This window comes from Fusarium flagelliforme (genome assembly GCF_020744385.1).
Source record: "Fusarium flagelliforme strain FIESC 12 MPI-CAGE-AA-0113 chromosome Unknown B0J16scaffold_1, whole genome shotgun sequence".
NCBI lineage: Eukaryota > Fungi > Ascomycota > Sordariomycetes > Hypocreales > Nectriaceae > Fusarium > Fusarium flagelliforme.
Genome location: NW_025763503.1, coordinates 2,444,805 through 2,460,218, shown reverse-complemented (window position 1 = coordinate 2,460,218; position 15,414 = coordinate 2,444,805). Strand labels below are relative to the sequence as shown.

The 15,414-nt window shown below is 49.3% G+C and overlaps 6 protein-coding genes across 6 annotated transcripts; 1 reads left to right on the top strand and 5 right to left on the bottom strand.

The window, feature by feature from the left end:
* Positions 1-95: 95 nt before the first annotated feature.
* Positions 96-1,975, bottom strand: B0J16DRAFT_13993 (Decaprenyl diphosphate synthase-like protein). Its single transcript, XM_046121879.1, has 3 exons — positions 1,290-1,975; positions 977-1,236; positions 96-926 (listed from the first exon to the last, which is right to left on the bottom strand). The coding sequence occupies exons 1-3, from the start codon at positions 1,509-1,511 to the stop codon at positions 317-319; spliced, it is 1,092 nt and encodes a 363-aa protein (XP_045988775.1). The 5' UTR covers positions 1,512-1,975; the 3' UTR covers positions 96-316.
* A 1,995-nt stretch (positions 1,976-3,970) lies between these two features.
* B0J16DRAFT_327540 (Six-hairpin glycosidase-like protein) lies at positions 3,971-8,080 on the top strand. The gene is made up of 8 exons (XM_046126111.1): positions 3,971-4,537; positions 4,604-4,642; positions 4,703-4,820; positions 4,874-4,982; positions 5,079-5,706; positions 5,760-6,219; positions 6,272-7,516; positions 7,567-8,080. The coding sequence occupies exons 1-8, from the start codon at positions 4,414-4,416 to the stop codon at positions 7,904-7,906; spliced, it is 3,063 nt and encodes a 1,020-aa protein (XP_045988774.1). The 5' UTR covers positions 3,971-4,413; the 3' UTR covers positions 7,907-8,080.
* Positions 8,081-8,102: 22 nt separating this feature from the next.
* On the bottom strand, positions 8,103-9,805 carry B0J16DRAFT_13930 (ATP synthase delta subunit-domain-containing protein). The gene is made up of 4 exons (XM_046121864.1): positions 9,478-9,805; positions 8,993-9,304; positions 8,753-8,845; positions 8,103-8,697 (listed from the first exon to the last, which is right to left on the bottom strand). The coding sequence occupies exons 1-4, from the start codon at positions 9,637-9,639 to the stop codon at positions 8,584-8,586; spliced, it is 681 nt and encodes a 226-aa protein (XP_045988773.1). The 5' UTR covers positions 9,640-9,805; the 3' UTR covers positions 8,103-8,583.
* Positions 9,806-10,119: 314 nt separating this feature from the next.
* B0J16DRAFT_313461 (Mob1/phocein) lies at positions 10,120-11,145 on the bottom strand (the record flags this gene model as incomplete). Its single annotated transcript, XM_046125128.1, has 5 exons — positions 10,120-10,361; positions 10,414-10,547; positions 10,597-10,690; positions 10,747-11,090; positions 11,120-11,145. 5 exons carry the CDS (start codon positions 11,143-11,145, stop codon positions 10,120-10,122), a joined length of 840 nt encoding a protein of 279 aa, XP_045988772.1.
* A 351-nt stretch (positions 11,146-11,496) lies between these two features.
* On the bottom strand, positions 11,497-13,479 carry B0J16DRAFT_327531 (lariat debranching enzyme, C-terminal domain-containing protein). Its single transcript, XM_046126110.1, has 3 exons — positions 13,393-13,479; positions 13,244-13,345; positions 11,497-13,182 (listed from the first exon to the last, which is right to left on the bottom strand). The coding sequence occupies exons 1-3, from the start codon at positions 13,444-13,446 to the stop codon at positions 11,701-11,703; spliced, it is 1,638 nt and encodes a 545-aa protein (XP_045988771.1). The 5' UTR covers positions 13,447-13,479; the 3' UTR covers positions 11,497-11,700.
* A 963-nt stretch (positions 13,480-14,442) lies between these two features.
* B0J16DRAFT_313459 (BTB/POZ protein) lies at positions 14,443-15,057 on the bottom strand (the record flags this gene model as incomplete). Its single annotated transcript, XM_046125127.1, has 3 exons — positions 14,443-14,464; positions 14,514-14,714; positions 14,888-15,057. The coding sequence occupies 3 exons, from the start codon at positions 15,055-15,057 to the stop codon at positions 14,443-14,445; spliced, it is 393 nt and encodes a 130-aa protein (XP_045988770.1).
* Positions 15,058-15,414: the final 357 nt, after the last annotated feature.

The following is a 15,414-nucleotide window of genomic DNA, read 5'->3' as shown; positions in this document are numbered from 1 at the left end:
ACTCTTTAGCATACGCTTAGGTTCAATGTATCGAACGGATCGGCTGCAGCTCTCATGTCTTTCTCATCATGACAGGCATTCAATGTTGCACTAGATCACAGTGGCTTCAATATCGAGGCCAAGCTCGCTTTCATTGAAACAAAACGAAAATACCATTATAGTTGTCAGGTCTATCCCTCGTGGGAGCGCATCAAAAGCAAATAACACCAAACAATCCTCAAATTCCAACATGTCTCTTCTAGACAACACAACTGCTCAACAAAGACTCGGCTCAATTTTCTAACAACCAGGGTATCAATGCAGCGAGCATTCAATTTCACGCCGTAACGGAAGCAGGCCGGGCTGGCGACTCGTCGCGGTCCTTTTGCTTCTGCCTCCACTGCCACTCCAACAAAATCCAGATGAAGTCCTTGAGATCAAAGTCGGGCCACAGGGTATCGATGAAGAAGATTTGTGTGTCCTGGTGGCACTGCCAGAGCATAAAGTCACTGAGTCGTTCCACGCCGCTGGTTCGCACGAAAATATCCAGTGGTGGGTCGTTTGCGGTGTACATATGCTTGTCGAGAGTCTCGGCTGTGATAGTCTCGGGATTCGGTAAGCCTGAAATACTGGTAACGCTTTTTCGTGCTCGCAGTTGAGGAGGGGGTGAATCTGGATGCAGCGTGGTTGATGATGAGTCTTCGTCGCTGTCTTTCTTGATGTCACCGTCCTCCGAGGGCTCGGTCTCTTCGGCTACGGTATCGTGGATCGTGGGTAGACCTGCGTGGTCGTCCCGTTGACGGAGAAGAATCTTCTGTCGAATTCGCATCGGAGAGAAGGGTGTGGCTCGTGGAGGAGGGGGGGCGAGGAACTCTTGGACTGTTGACTTCACCGCATGTGTGATCTCGGCCCGTGATGTGTAAGGAAAGCAAATATTCAATACAGCTCTGGACATGGATTAGCTTTCATACCATACCATATGAAACAGTAAACGTACTTGTTGTTATGTCTCGTCCTCGCGACAGCTTTATCGACAACTTCGAGGACGTCGCTTCGGATCATCTCGCGCTCGCCCAAAACGCGCACTCGGGCACCGTAACTGTCGAGGTAATCGCCGTATCTGGTCAATGCCTCCAATTTGACCTTAGCCAGCTCCATCAGGCCCTCTACCTCATACTGGGGACGGTTGAAATTCTCGATACTGAAGGCATACACAGTCACGACCTTGACACCGGACTTGTAACATATCTCCATAATCTGGGGTTGAGATGTTAGCACAGCGCGCTTCTCCGCAATTCCATTGGACCTACCCTCGCCAATGCCTCGAATCCTCGGTGGTGGCCTTCCACGGTTTCCATTCTGTGGTTTCGGGCATATCGTCGGTTGCCGTCCATCTCGAATGATACATGCTGGGGAATTGGACCTTGTTTAAGGGCACCAACGAGGAGCTCGCGAAGCTGTCGCACAGCCCATTCTCCCGGAGGGGATTCAACGATTACTCTCCGGATGAATGATGATATCGCGTCGGCCATTTTGGTGCGTAAATGTTATTGTCGCTGTGAAGTTTGTATAGGAAAATCAAGAAGAAGAAAAAAGTAAAATGCTGGGACAAAAGAGTGAACGTGTTATCGTCGAGTGGGTGCAATATCGCTAACTTAGTACAATCGGATAGACAGGTTTTGAAACAGATAAGGAAAAAAGTTGAGCGATGAACAAAAGTGTGTTTTAGATTCGTCGAGTTTATGAAATAATGTTTAATTGATTGAAACAACAGCGAGTGATCGTCAGAAGGCGAGTGGATGGTTCAACGAAGGTGACGACAAATTGACAAGCCAGCCACGAAGCCTATGGTGGCGGAGTAGGCATCTGACGATTGGGGATGAGGCTTGTTGAGGCGAGCTACTGTACTTGGTTAAAGACGGTTGGCAGAAGCTTGGCGTGTTGAAGCAAGGCAGCGCAGCTCAGCTCAGCTTTTTTTCTTGGTGTGGTGCCTGACCTGCGATTGAGAGCTGGCCTGTTCCTGTTGGCGTTGGCGTAAGGTTGGCTGCAAGGAAATTGGAATGCGGGAGCTTTTGAAGACACCGCCGCAAGGATGGTCCTAGTCCAATGATGATGGGCTTGCTCAGCACGACACGACACCAGTGGCTTAACGTTGTTTCTTCAGGAGCAGCCACAAGTTGTTCATAGCGCTCCAACACTTCGACTATATTATTATCAATTGGACTGTGGTGTGATATTTATTAGGACTCGGACATGTCGGAAAGTGTCTCTTCAGTCCCTACCAGGATATCATGAGATCGTGTTAGTGGATTCCCTACCCTGGTCAACCGGAAATCAAACACCACTGTTCTCCTGAGCTTGAGACTTTCATGTGATAGCGAATTCTCGCAGGGCTGAGGTCGCCCAACTTACGTACCTAGGGTAGCCATTCTGAAATTCGCAGGGAGCTTGTTGCAGACTTCAACTCTTACAACGGAAGGGGCTGAATTCGTGGCTTTCGAGTCGCTGTATAATGCCGTATATGGCCACCACAATTCCGTCTATTGGCTGCAGTTCGGGATTCACTGTCGAGGGCGTTTGTCTCTGCCCACTTATTGGCTCTTTGGACAAGCTACATGCGTGAGCAAAACTGAAGGAAACGGTATGATGCGGCGCTGTAGTAAAAGTCTGCAGGGTAAGTGGGTTGGAAATGGACTTGGGCAACTCCAGTAGTCCTTCATATCGTCTGCCCTGCAACATTATCTGCAGGATTGAATTATGGCTGACGCTTTAGTATATAACCAGCTCTATCTAGTGACTGTGCAGCCATCATGTTATCAAGCTATCTCTTGACCACAGTCAAAGCTATGATTTTGTTTCAATGCGATAAACGCTAGCTAGAATTGCGAAGTAACCAAGCAGCGGAGTTAATATCCTAGCATCTCAATGTTGATACGTTACAAGAAACACAAAGATCAGAAGAAGATAAGATTCTTTTTGAAGGATTCACTTCTCGTGCTGAGCGATCAAGCTTTTTATTACCCCGAGGGGATGCTTGCATAACCTCCAACATCCCCGGCCTACCAGCGAGTAACAACAAATGCATGGAGCACCAGTTTGTTGGAGAAGACATGGGTAAGACAAGACACTTCCCCAGCATTCGACCCAATACTGTAATGGCATCCCGCATTGGGTAGTCCGAACAATGTTGATTTCGTTATCTACCGCCAATTGATATCTCTTGTTTTTTGTGTAACTAACTCTGCCTACCTTAGTACCTAGAAAGCAACATTGGATAGGTTGCTTAAAATAGGCCGGGTCATATTTCCTAGGTCCAGTTACGAGACGGCATGGTCCAGAACCTTGATTCATAACCCATGTCGAGCTTTTTTCTTCTTCTTTGCTCCTGTCTTCAACCAAAAGACGTCATTGCTTGTGCACTGAAAAAAACACCACTAGGGAAAGCTTTTTAGCGTAGTAAATTAGGAACTACCCAGCGCCACAACGCCTAGGCCATGGTTCACTGGTATGTACTTCTCGTCTCTGTAGTGAAGGCTTCATGACTCTTGTTGTAAGTGATATTATGTGTGACATGACAACAATGATATGATTGCTTCTGCATTCCCACGGAGAGTTCCTCCGGTTGGTGTAGCACTCCCCCCGGCAAAAGAAGGCCTTGATTCTCCTATCGGATCTCCAGGCTCGCCGAGGGGACGCCGATGATGGTGTTCATGGTGGAGTTGAAGAGCCATATCCATGGCTACTAGCAGCGGCCTGTTCGATGTCACTCTAGAGCAAGAATTGCTAGGTGCAGCACCCATTCACAGACAAACATCCGTCTCCCGTACAGTAGACAGCGGAGGAGATGCAGCGGCCGCTGGTGCAATCGGTTGGTTGACGATCCCCGTTGAACTCGCTAGCAACCATGTGCTGTACTATCTGTTTAGGTGAAAACCAGGAACATGAAGAAAGGGAAGCCACGCATCTGCCTGCCTACCTACCTATTCCAAAGATGGGACAGAGCAACAGCTAGTCTCAAGCCTCAGGCACAACCGAGACTGTCAATTCTTTGATCCTACCCACCATCGTCGATCCCGCGTATCCTGTCTCGCCCTTTTGGTTAGATACGGTACAGTCTTGTCTGTAACTTACCTGGGTGCATTGCAGTGCAGGAGACTACTACTTTTTCTTCTCGCCTGCTTCACCTTCTTTTCTCTTCCTCCTCTTCTCTTCCTATCCTATCCTCTCACCAGAGGAAGCATCACCTAAAACTTCAAGCTTCTGGTCATTGTCGTTCATCTTTTAAACTTCTGTTATTCTTCCCCTCTCCGCTTCCCCACACGCTCCAATTGACCTCATCATCCCCCACCAGAGCAACCGTTGCTACCCCTCGCTCGACGATCGTCGCCCGTGCTTCGCTTGCCGCCCCTCGTTGAGCTTACTTGAGCTTCAGCCATGGTTGTTCACGACGGTCACGAATACCTCACTGAGGAAGAGAGGCGTCTCAAGGAGGACCGCGATCGCACCAAGTACTGGAAGAAATGGGGTCCTTACGTTGCTGAGAGACAATGGGCTACAGGCATGTGATTTTTGTTGTGGTTTACCAGAACCACTCATGATAAGGCAATTGCTAACCAAAATACAGTTCGAGAGGATTACAGCCATGATGGAGACGCTTGGAGTCGTGAGTTTATTGTTTTTTAATGGCGCATTTTGTCCTGCGCGTACTAACAAGTTACGTCAGACTTCCCTCACGAACACGCTCGATCGCGCGCATTCCGTTGGGGTGAGGACGGTATCGCCGGTGTCTGTGATACTCATGGCTACCAAAACATTGGCTTCAGCTTCTGGAATGAGGAAGAGTTCGTATATTTGCCATAATTAACCATGCGCCATGACTGCTAACATCATACAGCGAGTTCCTCAAGGAGCGTCTTTTCGGTCTCTCAAATCCCCAGGGTAACCATGGTGAAAGTGTCAAGGAAGCCCACTTCCACGTCGATAATACACCAGTCAGTAAAACTCAAAGAAAACTCAATTGACTTGTGCTGACCTATGGTTTTTAGACTGTAAACTACCCTTGCGATCCATACTTGCTGTATGCTGACTGATCATAATAGCACTCTTACATGAAGTTCCTCTACAAATACCCACAGAAGAAGTTCCCTTACAAAGATCTCATCGACGAGAACGCTCGACGAGGAAAGGAAGACAAGGAATACCAAATTACCGACACCGACGTCTTTGACGAAGACAGATACTGGGACATTTTCATTGAGACCGCAAAAGAGAGCGATGACCCCGATGAGATACTCTTCCGAGTCACTGCTTGGAATCGAGGCCCTGACCCTGCGCCTCTCCACATTATTCCCCAGGTGTGGTTCCGCAACACTTGGAGCTGGGGTAGAGAGCCCGAGGACAAGAAGCCTTCGATAAAATATGCCGATGAGACTGTCGCCAAGTCCAACCACTGGAGCTTGGGAGAGCGACACTTCTTGTGCTCACCTTCGCCTGGTGTAGGCTCTAGCGGCGACGATGTGATGCCCAAATTCATGTTCACCGAGAATGAAACCAACTTCAAGGTCCTGTACGACCAAGAGAACAAGCAGCCATACGTCAAGGATGCCTTCCACCGCTACATTGTTGATGGAGAGAAAGACGCCGTTAACCCTGCTAAGACTGGTACAAAATGCGCTGCCTGGTTCAACTTTAACGAGGATGGTGGTGTCAACCCTGGCGAATGTGCCGGTTAGTATTTAAAAGCCGAAGCCTTCTAACACGCTTGCTAATTGATGATCCAGTTGTTCGATTTCGTTTCACCAGGCGAGACGACGGCTACCTCGATGAAGAAGAGTTCGATGATGTTATTGAGAGCCGCAAGGAGGAGGCGGACGAGTTCTACTACAGACTCAGCCCCCTTCCCATGGCTGACGATTTGCGCAACATTCAGCGACAAGCTCTCTCTGGTATGATGTGGACAAAGCAACACTATCACTTCATCTGGGACCACTGGGCAAACGGTGATCCTACCATGCCACCTCCCCCAGCCTCTCGAAAGGATATCCGAAATTCGGCTTGGAAACACATGCACTGTGACGATATTCTATCCATGCCTGACTCATGGGAGTATCCGTTCTTTGCCGCTTGGGATAGTGCCTTCCACTGCATCCCGTTGGCCATGATTGACCCGGACTTCGCGAAGAAGCAGCTTGACTTGTTCACTCGAGAGTGGTACTGTCATCCCAACGGACAGCTCCCAGCGTAAGTTCGCTCGTCTTTGATTGTCGGATTTCGATGATTAATGTGTTTGCAGATATGAGTGGAACTTCGGAGACGTGAACCCCCCAGTTCATGCCTGGGCCACATTCAGAACGTTCAAGATTGAGCGTAAGATGTATGGTCGCCAGGACTTAGACTTCTTGGAGCGCGTTTTCCAAAAGCTGCTTCTCAACTTCACCTGGTGGGTCAACCGCAAGGATGCCGATGGCAAGAACGTCTTCGAGGGAGGCTTCTTGGGTCTCGACAACATCGGCTTGTTCAACCGTTCCGAGCCTCTCCCAACTGGAGGTGTCCTGGAGCAGGCAGATAGCACGGGATGGATGGCTTTCTACTGTCTTTCCATGCTTAACATTGCCCTCGAGCTGGCCAAGCACCGTCGTATCTACGAAGATATTGCATCGAAGTTCTTTGAGCACTTCATTTTCATTAGTGATGCAATGACCTTCCGAACCGGTCACAAGGATGAGAAATCTCTTTGGAACGAGGAAGACGGCTTCTACTATGATGCCATTTCTTGGGGAGGCCCCTGGATTCAACAACTTCCCGTGCGATCGCTTGTGGGTTTGATCCCTCTGTATGCGACCATCACTCTAGAACCGGAGTTGATCAACAGACTTCCTTCGTTCAAGAAGAGAGTCGACTGGTTCATCGAGAATCGATGCGATCTGGCAGAGAGAAACATGGCCAGTATCCGAAAGCGAGGAAAGGGCAACCGTATTCTGTTGTCCATCGTCAGCAAGGATCGATTGGAGAAGATCCTGAAGCGCATGCTTGACGAGGATGAGTTCTTCAGCGACCATGGTATCCGTTCCCTTTCCAAATACCACAAGGAGAACCCCTTCTCCATGGACGTCAATGGCCAGAAGTTCTGTGTTGGATATGTGCCGGGCGACTCGGATAGTGGTCTGTTTGGCGGCAACAGTAACTGGAGAGGTCCCATCTGGCTTTGTGTCAACTTTTTGCTTGTAGAGTCTCTGCAGCGTTTCTTCCTCTTCTACGGACCAGACTTCCAGGTTGAATGCCCGACTGGCAGCGGCGATTACATGCATCTTGGCAAGGTGGCTGAAGAGATTCAGCACCGTTTGCAGCATCTTTTCGCCCGTACCGACGACGGAAGACGTAGCATCAACGGTGGTGACGACCGCCTGGACTTTGATGAGCACTGGAAGGATTACCTCTGGTTCCATGAGTTCTTTGATGGTGACAATGGACGCGGCTTGGGAGCCACTCACCAATGTGGATGGACCGGACTTATTGCCCGCATGATCCACGATACTGGGTATGTTTTGAACGATCTTATAGTTTATCGAGTTGCTAACAGCTGTATAGTGTCAACTGCCGCCTCCCTCACACTCCTCGCACACCTTCAATTGCTATGGGTCATTACTTTGATGACATCTTCCATCGCAGTGTTGGAAATGGTGCCCCTCACAACGGCATGCCTCGCATCAGGCGTTCATCAACCGCTCGTTCCATCGGTGCCCGCAGTGACTTTGAGGATGACGCTCATTCTGTTAGTGGCTCAGTCCACCTGGATGAGGACCGGGCTAGAGAGCGCAGCGAAGCCGATGCACACATGCACAGTTATGTCTCGGACGAGCTTGAGAGGTACAAAGACGAGACCAAGCAGAATTACGACCATGATGATGAGTTTGAAACCAAGGCATAATCGACTTAAGTTTGTCAAAGGGAAAGTCGGCGCTACAAAGAGAAGGAAGTAATAGGGCGTTATCAAAAGCAAGAATTTCTCACTTCTGCCCTGTTGTAGAGCAACAGGGTGTCCTGAGTTTATGGGCTTAAACTTGTCATTCAGTTTTTCAAGTAGTCATGATACAATCAGAGGTACATTCTCTCATAAGATCTCATTCGTGACAAAACCCAATGACATCACTGCGTCTATTATAAACAACTCATCCGTAGTATTTATGAGTTAGCCATATTCAAGATGAGACCAGCCATTTCATTAATGAACAAGAGTGTCTCGTGCGAGCTCGTACTTCCGCTATGTCCGACACCAAAGTCGGATACCACAACGAAATAGATAGTTCAGATTGAAAACCATCACGCTTGGAACAAAAGATTTCAATTGGGGAACTGCATTTATTGCACACCCTGGTCACACTCTCCTACACTATTTCTTTCCATCGACACTCTCCCCTTTCTTCTCCCCTAGCCGGGGGATACAAGAACTTTGGTTTCGGGAGGTTGTAACAAAAACAGGGGAAGAGAAATCCCCTAGAAGCCGGCGGGCCACCCACTCATGAGAGTGGTAGTTTTGCGTGGTGATGAAACCCCACGAGACGAGGCAAAGGAGACACTAAATAGAATTTGTATACTATGGTGGTTTTACAGAGCGTCCGTGAGGAGCTTGTTCATCTTGGCGATGCGGGAGGAGACGCTCAGGTCGATGGTTCGGTCGCCGATCTCGACAACGAGTCCACCAACAATCTCGGGGTTGACCTAGAAGAGGGAGGGTCAGGGGTTGCTGCGATGGTGTTGCTGTGATGAGACGTACCTCGTTGGTGACCTTGAGCTTCTGACCCTGGCCGATGTAGGAGGACTTGGAGACAGCGGCCTCCAATCGGTTGAGTGTTCGCTTGTCAAGAGCCTAATGACGACAATGTTAGTCGACTGTCCTCTTGTTTTCCTTCCATCCTTTCCATCCAATGGTGTCGCGGTCGAGTATAGCTTGCTGTGACGTAGCTCGTGCATCCAATTCATGTCCCTCCTCCATCTGCTATATCCCCAAACGTACCTGAGCGCTGGTAACAGTGAGCTCGACCTCACCACGGGCGGCAGAGATGATGGTAGAGAACTTCTCAACAACACCGGGGATGAGGCCCAGTCGGTTGTTCTCGGCGAGAGTGGCGAGGAAGTTCTTGACGGTCTCGTCCTTGGCGTTGATCTGCTTTGTGAGCTCATCAACGATAGCCTTCTTGTCGGCCTCGGCGAGGGTAGGGGCGTTCAGGACGGCGGCGAGCTTGGGGTCCTTCTCGAGGAGAGCGCCGAGCTTGTTGAGGGCATCGGCAGCGGTATCGACGCTGGAAGACTTGACGGCGGCAGTGTACTAAATTGACGCAAAAGAAAAAATTGCGTGTCAGCGACGACGCGATCTCCAATTGAGGTTTTTGTGTCATGACGAGGGGTCAGTCAATTGGTCCCGAGGAAGCCAATTGACATACGGAAGGTCGAAACAAGACGGTGCGTATTTTTGTTCTTTCATTGGAGGTGGTGTATTACCAGAGCAGTAGCATAGGTGCCATCAACGCCGAAGACGGAAATCGGGGGCTTGACTTCGGACGAGGCAGCGGCGGCGAAGGATCGGACGGGGGCGGCTCGGAGGGCGAGGGCTCGCTGGGGAGCGGCGACTCGGGCGGCGCGGATGACCTGTCGCGAGAACATTTCGGCGGCTGCTGGTGAGAAGGAGGAGGAAGAGGGAGATGGAGAAAGGGCGAGTGTGATGATGTTCGGCTTCGATTAACTTGGAGGTTGTTGCTAGCCTGGGCTCTCGGCAATTTTCGGGCGCTCGATGCCTTACACCCGCCCAGGCATCCACTTATGATTACATAACTCATTCAAGATAATTGCAGCAAGTAACAATATGAATTAACACCAGCAATTTCAAATACGTTGAGCACTCAGGTAGGTATTCGCATAATGTGTTCTCTTGTTTCCTTTGAGGTTCATTTTTTATGATTGCGTGTGCAGTCTCGAGTTCTTAAACTAAGCGAACCAAACTGCGCGAAACAGCTAATGGCTGTTCCCTATCATCAATGTCATACAATCAAACAGCTTCCTATACTCTAAAACCCTGCCCTTCGAACGCCCAAAACTCCTTGTTGCTAAGTCTCAAAGCTCAGTACTCTCACTCTCAAGCTTCTCCTAGTCGCTCTTGAGCATGCTGTCGACCAGGTCGCCCAGGGGACCCCAGTAATCCCTTCCACTCGCCAAGCTGTGCTCATCCACAAACAGCACGTATTGCTTGAAACTTGTGTTCAGGTGCGGCTCAAGACCAAGCTCACGAATCACGGGGTAGTGGTGGCAGTAAATGTGAGCGTAGACACGGTACATGCGCTTGAAGATCTGGCGGACCAGCGCCGGGAAAGACTTGGGGAAGGGGACGCCTTATTATTGTCAGTAACGATCCCGAGGATATGGGGATATTGCAATGCATACCGATTTTGCTGGGCAATACTTGTTCGTTGTCGATGTTTGATTGCACCCACGTCATGAGTTGTTCAATATACGCTGGTGCAGGCATCTTGGTTGGACGTTTGTAGTTCTCGTTGTCTTGCCAGAGATACTCGAACCTAATTTTTGTCAGCTTGCGATAAGTCAAGCACAGTCAAGGAAACCTACTCGTCGGTGGCTTTCATCTCAGGGCACGATTGTGGCGAGCAGAACTCGGTGATGGCTCCATAGAGAAGGTTGATCTGGTTGTAGAAATCCACCACTGAGAGTCATAGTTAGCAAAACCCCCAACTAACATATGACCACGGTCAAACTCACTGTTGACAGCCAACCACTCATTCTCATCCTCGCCTTCTGGGAGCTTGACTACTTTGCGCAGACTGCCACCGCCCAGTGTCACTTCGGCATACTGTCGCAGCTGATAACTGGCCGACCCTCCCTTGCCCGCGCGAGGGCGAAACTGGTTTCTCGTTCGCTGGTTACTATTCATCAAAGGTTCCAAGTCAGTAAATGGTACTTCATCTACGAAGGACAGGGGTGCCGCAGATAATGCGACAGTCATGATGGTCATGTCTATCTGAGGCATCGTCGAGAGCGACTTCGGACTTGGATATCTGAACATGGTGGCGGTGTGCGGCGAGTACGGGGGTTTCATGATTGTGCTGCTCAAGAGGAAGATAGCTGGACTGACACAGTGGTTAAGAAGGCTTGAGCCATGGTGAACAGTGATGGCGACGAGGTTTCAAGGAGGTCGAGATGCGATGCTGCTACATTCCAGCGGTTAGCGGGGCAATCTGTCCATGGGGGTTATCTGAGGGGAGAACGAACAAGACTGGTAGGTGAGACAGAGTCTTGTAAATTTCAAATGCGAATATGTAGATGCGATATCGCCTAATATCACTGCTAGGCTCGTGTTTTGCGAACGTGTTTTGGTAAGGAGGCTGCGGTTAGACCTTGTTGTTGAGGTTGATAGGTAAAGGTGCAGTACAGTAGTAACGATGGCGTATGGGCGTTGCACTGTTTACACTATTTCCTGATTGGTGTGGTTGCTACGGAGCTCTAACCCCACCAAGCTGTACTGCATGAATAGAGCTGAGCGGCTCATCTGAATTGAATTTGATACTTCAATAGTCTAATTATCGCAAACTTTAATTTTTATCTATCCGTTTTGCTTGAATCAAAACAGAGCTGGATACTGTTTACATGTATGATACCGGGTGGCACTAACAACTTCACAACAACTAGCTGTCGACTGAACGTTGTCTAAAGCCATCACCAGCGACCCCCACGACCTCTTCCCCTACCTCGTCCTCTTCCGCCTCCCCTACCTCTTCCGTGACCACCCCCTCGTCTCCCGCCAGTGAACCTTTGGTCTGTTTTAGGTGGTCCCTGTGCTTTCCGTTGGCGTCTCTCTTGCTCAGTCGCATCCCAGATATTCGATAGCCCCATCATTTCGCAAAAGGTTGTGGTCTGTGGGTTTGTGTACTCCGCTGGCTGCTCGTTGACAATCTCGGGAGTACCAAGAACGTAAGGTGGCGCAGTGATCTCGAAATTATATGGCACATCTAACTTTCCAGCCTTAACAACATTCTCTTCGACCCATTCTCTTTCCTTCTCGATAAGAGGCAGATAATGCTCTTCACCCTTATCAGGCGGTGTTTGTGCATCCCGGTCACCGAAGACTAAGGAATCATGGAAGACACGAGTAATTGCAAGCCACTCTGGGTCGTATTGTAGTCGCCATCTTGGCGACTCTTGAGCTGGAGGATGCTTGGAGCTTGTTTCTGGGTTAAAAGGTTGGAGTTCACATAGCTGTAGAAAATGTCGTCCTGGTAGGCACTTATCGAGAGCAAGGAATCGGACCTCCTTGTTCGTGATGCTAGGCGGTACGGGTTGACCAGGTGTCTTCTTAGGCTGTGGACGAGCGAAAGATGCGGGAAGTTGTGCCCTAAGCTCCTCTGACACTTCGTTTGATGTTTCTGGAATCTCTTTGGTTTCAGGCTCGCTCTTCTTGACCTCTGGCTCTGCCTTAAGCTTGGTGTCCTCTTCGTCGTCGTCATCCATATCCAAATCAATCTCATCGGGATTGGTTTCCGTAGCCGCCGCAGAAATGACAGCAGGAGCAACATCTGGTTTGCTCTCTTCCACTTCAGGCTGGGTGTCATCGTATGTCTTGATCGCTGCGAACTTGATATGCATATGAGCCGAAAACCAATGAGGAGGTCGCAGACGGTCCATGACATACTCAGCTGCCACACTACCGAGTGTACCGTCTCGAGATTCATCTTTGAAAGCAGGCTTCTTTTTGAACAACCAACCATGGTCTCCATGTCGTTCGACTGCGCGTGGCCAGTCGTGACTGAGACCGACGTCCACTTGCGTCTGGACTTGAAGCAGTTTGCGGACGTCAATCTCCCTGACATGATACCACGACTTTACGTCGTCGCCACTGAATGGCAGCCGTTCGTGGTGTGGTTTCCGGTAATCAAAGCCCTTCCATATACCGGATAGTCCAGCAATGCGCAGTGGACCGAAACGCAGGATGTTGGCAGCACCCATGTAGTAGATGTTAGGCGCAACCCAGCCCCCGTAGTAGAGCTCCCATAGATGTGAGCTGGCTTCATGGTTTCCAGCAATGAATATTGTCGGATAAGGTGCCTTTCTCTCACCAGAGTAGTACTTGGGAAAGTCCCCTAAGTGGCGGTATTTGACAGGGCAAGACATAATGCTCAAATCCTCAGCATTGCGGACAGACTGTGACCGTGCATGTTAGCCCGACTCAACCCATAATGAATGTATGTAGGGGTTCAAATACCTGAAAGTCACCGCCGATGATGAGGATATCGACACCGTCCCAACCTCGTTGCTTACAAGATTCTTCGACGGAGGCGTAGATGGCATCTAGTGTGCCATGACCCTATGTCTTTTAGCAAATAACAATGAGTTGGATGATTTTCAACTCACGCATCCTTCAACGGCAACTCGGACGCCTTGCGTCTCGAATGTGTTGGTTGCCATCTTTTGGGCTAGGTATCGAAGTGGTTGTGGTTGTAATTGGAAAGTTGAGGCTAGTGGGTTCACAAGGCAGAAGCTGGCTTCCTTTATGGGTAAAAAAACCACTGACGGTGAACCACTCTATTGACTGACACGGCAGGTAGCCCCCAAGAAAGACATTTCCTGCCTAAAACCTGATGACTCAATTATCTAATTGAAAATGCCTACCGAGACATGGAAGTCCCCTCAATCGGAGTCATTCGATGCTAATTTTGCTTCTTGGCTTGATGACTGTGCTCAGGTTCATCTCACCCTTTGATGTTCAGCGGGTATCGAGGATCAATACACATGGCTTCCCTGCCTAATAATGATAATCCATAAAGTAATGACAATTCTTTATTTAAGCCATGGCCTCCAAGTGACAATGCTCAACTTGATAAACAGTATCCTTGCAGTAGATCCAGTCAGTACGTTGAGCGCACTGGCTGCTGGATGGCTGGTATGCACTGACTTAACAGTCTCATTAAGACGCTTGGAATAGTGGCATGAACCGTTTAATAAATTCGAGATCACGAGCATAGATACAAGGGGAAAATACAAGATGCATATTTACAGTCAAGAAATGTTGCCCTTCAGAAAAAGCGAAAGCTCAATGCGTCAACTGAGTCACGCAGAGTGAGAGGGTTACTTTAATCTTCCAAATCTAATAGACGTTCGACCCACGGAGGAGTGAAGAGAAGAACGCATATGCTGAGATGGTGTGGCGAGTCACGTAGGTATGAGTGTGTTTCGATCTGGGATCATTAATCTAGATCATGTTTCTGGCTTGACCTGTGCCAATAGCCGCTAGTATTGGTCATTATCATTTTCAAAGAACAAAGACAAACTGCTAGATCTTGCGAAAGCAGCAGCAAGCTGGACTGTATCCTTAGCTCCGAAAACGCCGTCATAAAAAGATGTTGTACACAGAACAAGACGTGAAAGAGTGGGACAGATTTCGGAAGAATTCTGGAACTCTTTTCACTTCATGCTCATATTCGCCCTAGATGATATTAGTATCAAAGCGTTGGGTTGTAGCAATGGCTGCATACTGGTCCAGGCCCAGGTAATCCGCGGCGGCCAACAGCTCAAGGCAAAGCTCGACCGGAATATCCATGTCGGGAACGTCTTCGCTGTTGCGGTAGCGGTACCAGTAGTGGAAGTATTCGACAACCTTATCAAGGACCATGGCGCTGTTGATATATTTACCATCAGCGTCTTGCTCTTTCACACGTGGATTGTTCCAGCAGAGACTGAGCACAACCAGGCTTGCTTGGTGCGTTTGTGGTCAGGTCAAGTGTAGTGAGTACTCATGTAGCCCAACCGAGAAAGTCTCGGATGTTCTCTCAAAAAAGCATCGTGAATTGTCATCAATCCACAGAGCAAGCCATCTGGAGGCGACAGCGTGTTGGCAATGACGACCTACCTCATCTCCTGAAAAACACAACGAGCCTCTTTGGCCTCAGCAAATTGACTCCTCACGTCGAGCATTCCCTTGATGATGGGGCTGACCAGAGCAGCGTCGCGGAGGACGACAAACTCAAAGCCATCGCCAGAGACGAGAGTGATGTATTTGCTGGGTGCTTGGGCATTCATTGCTCCTGAGGTCTTTTCTTTACCGGTGACGGCTTGCGTTGTGTTGTTGTGTAGGATGAAGAAGAGAGAAAGGAAAGGAAGCAGAAAGGCAATTTGTTGGGAAAGCTCTGAAGAAAAAGACAGAGTCTGGATGGGGACGAGAATGGAGAAGAGACAAGCTTGGACCAGGTCAGTCACGATAAGAGGTCAAAGGAAAAGGGAACTTCCATGGCTTGGAACCTAAAGGCCCTGGACCAAGGAAATTTTCTCGTCAGCACGTGCACGGACCAATCAGTGCCGTCATTTTCAGCTCCAGCGATTCACCTCCAGAGTCCACGGGCGGGCTAGGCTAGGTCAGGTACAGGTAGGTAACTGCCC